This window comes from Salvia miltiorrhiza, chromosome 3 (assembly GCF_028751815.1).
Source record: "Salvia miltiorrhiza cultivar Shanhuang (shh) chromosome 3, IMPLAD_Smil_shh, whole genome shotgun sequence".
Classification (NCBI taxonomy): Eukaryota; Viridiplantae; Streptophyta; class Magnoliopsida; order Lamiales; family Lamiaceae; genus Salvia; species Salvia miltiorrhiza.
Genome location: NC_080389.1, coordinates 34,599,791 through 34,608,251, shown reverse-complemented (window position 1 = coordinate 34,608,251; position 8,461 = coordinate 34,599,791). Strand labels below are relative to the sequence as shown.

General features: G+C 38.1%; 1 protein-coding gene across 2 annotated transcripts; it reads right to left on the bottom strand.

The window, feature by feature from the left end:
- Positions 1-302: 302 nt before the first annotated feature.
- On the bottom strand, positions 303-7,477 carry LOC131016428 (protein SCAR2-like). Of its 2 annotated transcripts, XM_057945120.1 has the most exons (9): positions 7,197-7,477; positions 5,971-6,134; positions 5,554-5,677; positions 5,353-5,476; positions 4,882-4,946; positions 1,281-4,788; positions 1,115-1,198; positions 919-1,023; positions 303-835 (listed from the first exon to the last, which is right to left on the bottom strand). In XM_057945120.1, the coding sequence occupies exons 1-9, from the start codon at positions 7,349-7,351 to the stop codon at positions 788-790; spliced, it is 4,377 nt and encodes a 1,458-aa protein (XP_057801103.1). In that variant the 5' UTR covers positions 7,352-7,477; the 3' UTR covers positions 303-787. The 2 variants fall into 2 exon arrangements, with proteins under 2 accessions (XP_057801103.1, XP_057801104.1); XM_057945121.1 differs by lacking the exon at positions 7,197-7,477 and having other exon boundaries at positions 6,017-6,127.
- Positions 7,478-8,461: the final 984 nt, after the last annotated feature.

Genomic DNA, 8,461 nt, shown 5'->3' with positions numbered 1-8,461 from the left:
TGCTTTTAAAGGGAGTATTTTTGTTAATTGATTGTTTCTTATAAGATCATAAAAATAAATTGAGATTCATGAACTTATCTGTTGGGAAGTGTAACTGTTCGAACTTATTTTGACAAATATTTCTCAAGAATTTATAATTTTCTAAACATAATAAGTAATTTTATTAAACTTATAAATTCCTAAACAAATTATAAATTATTTTAGGAGCTTATAAGCTCAGATAAACACACGCTAAGTAGCTGGACGCGTTTCTTGAAAGAGGACATAATGAAGTGTAGAATATAACCATGGGCCCTGAAGGATGAGCTTCAAAAATAATCTGCTTGAATATATAGAACTTTACAACATTTCATCAATAATTTTGACAGAGCAAGAGTTTGAAGATACAAATACTTAGTAATTTCAACAAATACTGTATCTTCTAATGATCTGTTCGAGAATATAGCTTAAGGATAAAGCGAGTATTTACCAATTACAAAGACAATCGAACACGGCATGCTTTATACACTTGACAAAATTTGTTAGTATTCATCCTCCAACATATACACAGCAACTGAATCAGATAGTGCTTGCAGCGCTTTGTACTATCCATGTGCCGGACGTATTTACACCGACTCCACACGTGCCCAGGAACGCCCATTGCTGGTGGCAACTCGGAGAGATATTGTGGGAGGTGGGGGATGAGCGGAGGAAGACATATGACATGAATCTAAATCCATCACTTACCCACCAATTCAAGACGAAGATTTCCATAGCAGGAACCATTTGGGAATATACTAGTAAATATTCATGAATCGCTCCAACTATCTTCATCTTCATCACTACCAGCCAAGGCCTGTAGCATTGGATCGCTTCTATTAATAATATAAACATCATAAAACTAGGACATTAAGGTGTCTAGGGAGAAAAGAAAGAGACCTGGCGAATTGCATTTGCTTTCTCCAGAATTGCTGCAACTTTAAGATTGGTGTTAGGACCCTGAATGCTAGGTCTTGTTGTCGCTGTAGGTTTCAAGTTGAAGGACTGACCAATAAAGGTTGAAGTGAGTGTTCAGTGAATCAGCAGTAAATAGTTGTATATTTTGCACAGCGAAATCAGATCTGTTCAATCGTACCTTGGCCCTTATTTGATCCAGGAGAGCATCTCTTTCGTCTTGCTTTTGTTTTTGAGGTCTGACTTCTTCAGTAACTTTCCGCAGCTGCAAATAAAGTTGCATTGTGAATAATTTGACTGGAGAAAACTAATTGTGATTTCCATTTAAGGAAACTAAGGATACTTACTCTACTCTTATCAAGAGCAGCAACAGAACCAATAACGGGATTGCATGTTCGAGGAAGTTTAATTGTTCGATGCCCATTAGCAACTCCGTCTTCCACAGCTGGTGAAGGAACTACACTCTCCTGAACAGGTAATACAAGATGAAGCTGCTGCTTCTGCTGCGTTGTCTCTACTTCTGGTGGTGGATGAACTGCCTGATCCATGGAATCAGCCTCTAAAGTAGGAGAACAGTGCTCTGTATGCTCTTCTTTTAGTGCGGACTGTGGAACTATTTGAACAGGCAATTTCACCATTTGACTCCCCTCAGCAACTTCAACTTCTTCAGCTGGTGATGGGATCTCTTTCTCCTTTGTAGGATTCAAAAGCTGCTGCTGCGGCTGTGCCTGGTCCTGCTCGTATTCTATTTCTTGTGGGAGGCCAGTCATCTTGTGCATAGCATTAGCCTCTAAGCTAGGACAACCATGCTCAAGATTCTCTTCTTTAATTGTGATCTGCTCACTTTGACTAGGAGATTCTTTCGTCTGCTGAGGCACAGAACCAGCATATCCAGTGGAGGTCTCAAGAGGAAAGTTTGGTTCTGGAAATACTTTCTTGATGTCCATTTTGTCCTCCTCTGTAGTTGACGAGGCATGCTGAAGCTTGCCTATCCTCCACTGAAGTGGAGGGAGAGGTGGCAAAGAAGGTGATTGGTGCAGGTTCATCTGATTAACTTCAGGGGGGAACATGAACCCCGATGGATCCTTGGGATATGCAGAGGCATCAGTGCCATAGTCTCTTAGACCTGGCAGCACCGACATTGAAGGTGGACAGTTAGGAGGTGGAAATGATGAGGCAAAATTGTCAAATCCTTTGTCATTATCATGATCCAACATCTGCAGTTGGCTTGCAGGAAATACAGATAACTCTGAACTTAATATTTCACTAGAATCAGGCAAAGCATTATCTATAGGGGCAGAATGTAATTCAATATTTTCTGGCAAGATTGATTCTTCAGCCATAGAACCGATGTGTAATGAGTCAACATCAGAGACTAGATTCTCTAGGCCACTTTGATGTAAAGATTCCTCTTCTGTATCTAGGCCACTTTGCTCCAGAGGAGTCAGAATTTGTGAAGCATTAACCATATCCACCCTGTGTTTGACTTCAGAATCAAGATATGAACGAAAATCATTATGCGATAATTCCGGTTTGGGATGATCATCATGCTTCGTTCCGCAGACTGCAGCAAAATCCAGTGCGGCAGCTTCTCTTTCATCCACTTCCTCCACTAAACCTGATTCGCTATGACTTCCTGAAAGATCACTCCTTTCTTCCTCCTGCACCTGTGATTCCCTATTAAATCCAGAGAGAGAGGTTGCGTCATCTTCAATTACACCGAGACCCAGATCCTGAGAGCAAGGAACATGCTCTTCAACCAATATATCAAGGCCTGCAGGTGAACTGACATTCTCCAAGATAGTATTATCAGAAATTGCAGGTATAGAACAAGCCATCCTAGCATTCTCTGATTGATCTGTACTTGGGTATAACTCATCTAATGACTCAGGAATCTCACTTGGTAATTTCAAACTTGCGGAGCTAGAAACTTCAGTAAGTTGTACCCCAGCAATGCCACTGTCGGGGTTGACACCATCCCTTTCTGTAGTGTAAGATATCCCTGAAGAATCTTCAAGATTCTCTGGCATACAAAATGAGCTTTCCGGAGTAGTAAGATCACTGGGGTTAACATCATCTGTTATCCCTATCTGCAACCCCATAACTTCGGAGGTTTTTAGGTTTCCAAGTTCAGAAGTTCCATTTATTGTTGTCGGTCCTTCTGGAGTAAAATATTTGTCACAAGTAACAAGACCTCCCTTCAGCAAAACTGGAGGATGTCCTATACCCGACAAAATCAAAGTCCCTGTGCTGATCTGATTAGAGCAATGGTCTTCAGAGTCGAAAGATTCAGAAACAACATTTGGATCTTCATTATAAAAATTGCTACTTTGATCTCTTTCATCTCCTTCAGAAACTTCTGACGCAACATTGTCTCCATCATGAGCTATATCAATATAACCGTTTGCAAAGTTATCAGTCGACTTTGTGACCTGTGCGACCTTATTGTCCAATTTACCTGGAATTGGGTTCTCCTTTGATATGATCTCTTCAGTATCCATTCTGTTCTGATAAATAATATTATCCATGTTCACGGTGGAAGGTTTGTTCGCAAACTGATCCTTCTGATCATAGTCATCTTCATGCACCACATAAGCAGATATAGCATCCAAACTACCAGAGGTATGATGGCTAATATCAGCACGGGGTGACACACAGGTTATCTCACCACCAAATAGATGTTCTCCAGAAGAGGATCTCTGAGAATCATCTTCCAGTGACTTTGAATGAGAAGCACTGGGAGAACATTGAGAATCTAAAATCAGGTCTCTCTTATTTACATCGTCATCCGAGTTTGAGACTATTTCATCTGACTTAGCTCCTCTTAAACTTCCATCTACGGCAACTGCTCTTGAATCATAATGGGGTAGAGGAGGACCTGAATTAGTACTGCAAAAACTAGAAGTAGGCTGCTCAACGTCAGGCCTGTTCTCAAGGTCTACGTCGTTGCCATGTAATGTATTATTAGAAACCACAGGTTTTGAAACATCATCTGCAGAAAAATGTTGAGGATTTCTCTCAATGGATGATGCATTAACTATGACAAATTCAGGGATATCAGCAGATAATTTTTCTGATCGTGGGTTTTCAGCTGAGGTTCTTGGAGAGTCTGAAGATAAGGAGCTTGATATTTCTTTTTTGTATGAACTGTTCCCCTCATCGGATATTGAGAAGTCTCCAGTGGATTGAGAATCTAATGACAGAGAGTGGCAATGTTCTTCATTTTTAACTGACGCCAGTGGTTGATTTTTATTATATAAGGTAAATTTATTCTTCACCCTCAACTCGGAGTCTGTATCCATCTCAGATTCCATGGTTGAAGGTGCATCCACGTAATTGTCTATCTCACTGGCAACCCCATCCGATTGGTAACCTATTAAGCTGCCTTCCAATTTGCTTTCTCCATCTACAGCTATATCCTTTCTACTGTTCTCCTCATCAGAAGTGGACGGGATGTCATCTGTTAGAATATTCAGAAGTGACGATACCCCATAAGTTTTAATATCTGTCGAAGCATCATTTCTTTGATTCGAGGATGGATTCGGCATGATTTCCTCTCTATCTGCAAATGGAGGATTACTTTTGCTTCCTTCACTTTCTATAGCAGAACCCACTGATCTGAGTTTGAGTACAGATTCATTTTGATCATCTATAGACATCTGCAAGGGTGAACTCACAGTGATCTCATGAAGCAAATTATGCTCAGGGGAAGGATTCTTCAATAATTCTTCCATGTAGCTCTTCCCAGACTTTGAGTTAAACGGAAATGCATTTGGCCTCCTTTTCAATCTGGCACGGTATGCAGGTTTGGTAACACCATTTTCAACACATTCCTCCAGTAAAAGCTGATGGAGTCTGTAAAAATTTAGGAAACACATCAGGCACTTATCATTCATATAAATAATCATTGAAAACAAAAAGTATATGATAGAAGAAAGATCCGCTCACTTCGCATGGGATGATGCTTGCAAAGTTTCAGGTGTTCCTCCATATCTCGCACGTGGTCCTTTCTTCTGTTAAATATGCAGAAAATCATTAATCAATGTCTCAATCAGTATGGGCAGCAGAGGCCCTATTATAAAGTGTGCGATGATGTTGGAGTCCTCACACTCAAGATACAGAAAAGACCAAGGAGATATATCATATTTAATTTTACTATTTGAGGCAACAAAATCATTAATATGTGTTCATTCCCATAGAAAAAAGAAAAGAAAAAAAAAAAGAAAAGTCTGAATTAAAAGCTCATAATATACTGGTAAAATATCAACTGAAAATACTTTATAAGGTCATATCTTCGGAGTTGAAATGAAACACATAAAAACATCACATGCAACGTCATATGTATTAGGAGAAAATAGAATTTCATGTTATTCAGCACTATCTCTTAGTAGGACACTACAAATAGTAAAAATGAGGCACCTTTGCTTTCCTGATCTTCTTTTCCCTTTGGACATTTGCATTAGCTGGTGCAGAGGTCTCTACTTTAAAGAATGAAGGATCAGTGTAGCGTTTTAGAGATGCTCCAGCACCAGCAACATCAAACCTAAATCAATAACATTATTGAAGATATTATTTCAAAGGAGATGTTATTCAGTAGACTTAAAATTTAACAATTCGTACTTGTCTAAAAGAAATAGTCGAGGAGGACCCCTGCATTCTTCATAGGAGTCCATAACAAAACGAGGCAAATCTCCTTGTGTGACCAGATTCTGGTCCAATTGTAGGTTAGCATGCCAGTCAACACCTGGAACATAATATATATGTCAAAATAAAAACAATTTATCATAGAAAACAGAAGATGCTAGAGAGAGAGGGAGAGAGGGAGATTGACAGATTTCACAGAGAAAGAAACGGCTGAAAACAATGAAGAAGTCCAGTCCATAGTGTTTAACTCTATAAGAAATTACTTTGAGAAACAATATTAGTATAGCTTAAGAAGCACCCGTAACAAAATAAAGGATCTTGAGTAATTATTCAAATAAACAACAGAAGTGAGGATGATGCTAAGATACAATATAAAGAAAAGCAAGTTCTAACCAGCATTATAAAAGACCGAGGAAAGATCAGTTTGGGAGAGAAGTGCCTTTTCAACGGAAGGAACTTCAGCCTCCAGCTGTTGGACTCGTATCTTTAAACTGTGTCCTCTCACAGCGGTAGCCATCACTTCTTCATGTAAATCATGAAAAATCTCTGCTGCAAACCTTCAACAACCACAACAATTATGAGAGGTTTTTCCTGCTAACTTACAGATGTTTCTAGATAATGATTCAGTAGTACATAGCTGACAAGCTCGCTGTGCTTGCACCCCTCCCAACATGGTGCGACATCAACTCAAGCAAGAAAACGAAAAGAAGTAGAACATTCAGAAGATCGATTGTTCAACGGATGAAAACTAACATTTTTATTAAAAGAACAGAAAGGAAAGAAGGCCCTCTAGTTGAAATTCTCCAATGTTTAATGGCCTAAGACTTTCCTTAACTTGAATAATAAACTTGTAGGCACATAAGCCCTTCATCACATGAAAAATAAGAAGCTTTCTTACTTCACCTTATGGTGCTCAGAACAAAACCTAATTCTACGAAAATCATAAGATATTTGATCATTTCCGATCCACATGCCCCTCACTTCTGGGATTGATGTGTGCTGTCATGCAAGCACAATATACGATATTACCTTCTACAGCTGTAAGAAGGCTCCAATTTGGGTTCTCAAATACTAAATACTAACAGAAACCAAATCCAAACTTGAAACATGTACCGCAGACCAAGACTGTAGCTTTTACATGGATGTCAGATGCAGAGACTTTTAATCAACATAAATCAAATATCAATTGATTCCACAGTGTTATTCAAACCAACGATAAACAATGCCATGAGCCACAAAATTCGCATCATTCAACTTAATAAAGATGTCGGGTTGCTGAGCTGCTAACAGAGCTGCTAAGAGTTCAAAAAACCCACAGAACCCCTAAATCCCAAACTTTAACAGAAAACCGAAATCCAAGTGAAAGATTGAACAGTATATTAACAACCAATCCCAACAGTAAAAACCGCAGAAGCTAAACAGTAATCACATTCTGCATAAAGAAACACCGAAATTCAAACAGAAGAAACAAATCAAGAAACGTAAAGCAACAGCTCCGAGCTCACCATTACCTCCACACAACACCTAATTCCATTCATTTCCACCCAAAACACTAAAAAACAGCAAACAAAACCGAAAACGATAAAAACACGATCTCGAATCGAAGATTGAAGACTCACTCGGCGAGGTCTCCGAGCTGGCGAAGGACGCCGACCATGCCAGCCATGGCGACGCCTTCAAGCAAGGCCTCGGGATCATCCTTGTCGGCGGCTCGATACAGCTCCGGATCGGCCAAGCTGTACTCGTCCCGTATCTCGTAGCGATTCATCGGCATTTCTGCAGTTTCGACGCCGAAAAATCAAATCCAACGGAATTTCGATTCATCAATTTGGCAACTGTGAAAGAGAGTGGTGGGCGGAGCGGACTTGTGTTTTGACTAATAGCAGACAAGAAACTATTCTTTTTTATTTTGGAATTTTCCACTTTTCCTTTATACTTTTTTTTTTCTTTTACTATTTTTTGTTTTGTAATTAAGTGTTTATTTTATTCGATTCAGGTAATAATGCGTGCAGTAAATGGTGGGCACGAGCATGAGTAGCCTCATTCCCGAGTCCTTTTTGCTTGTGTTTATCAAAAAGTTTTGAGAAAGTTGGCTAAAAAGTTGTCACATAATTTAAATGAAAAATATTCAAATTTATATTTTTGTTTTAACTAAATAAATAGATTTTACTCCGATTTGGGCATTGAAACTTAATTGAATCGGAATAGTAATTTTTTATTTAGTTTTTTGGATTATTGCATGTAATAATACAAATTTTACACATTATTTTAATTAACTACGTCGACTTATTTTAGATTAAATTAAAATTAATGTGATTGTCAGAAAATACATCTGAACTAGTTGTATATTTGAAAAAGTTGTAATGATATTATTAAAGATAACCAGATGGCTAGTCCGCGATATGTTTAGTTTTGCATAATTTCAATTAATATTATTAAGCCGCATAAATTGTTAAGGTCATCTATTTTTAATGTCAATATTTAAAACTTATATTGTTAACTAGAAATAAATAAATGTGGTGTTATTATATTAAATTCGCCCTTTTATTTTCCAACTAAATTTGATCAATTCAATTTATTGGTCTCTTCATATTTCTCCACCTCCCAACACCTCTCTAAATTCTCCCTATTTTTCCTGTTCATTTTGTCTTAATTAATGTAGGAAGCAAATGAACTAACCTAACACATTTATGAAGTTAATCTTAAACAAGAAACATATAATTACTAACCTTCATTAAAATACCAAACATCACCGTTAGTACTCCTAATCATATTAGGCAGAGTTGACTAGTTGGATCGATCTACTATAATTAAGTTCATTTTGTGTTGTTATTAGAAGCTTTTGGCATCATGTGCAGCTCATTTATTCTTTTGTTGCTTAGTT

Bases quoted from the DNA above. Each gene is read 5' to 3' on its own strand.
- LOC131016428 (XM_057945120.1), bottom strand. From the start codon at position 7,351: ATGCCGATGAATCGCTACGAGATACGGGACGAGTACAGCTTGGCCGAT. The intron at 1,199-1,280 runs GTAAGTATCCTT...CTTTATTTGCAG, and splicing joins CTGCTCTTGATAAGAGTAGA to CTGCGGAAAGTTACTGAAGA. The intron at 1,024-1,114 runs GTACGATTGAAC...TTTATTGGTCAG, and splicing joins TGGATCAAATAAGGGCCAAG to TCCTTCAACTTGAAACCTAC.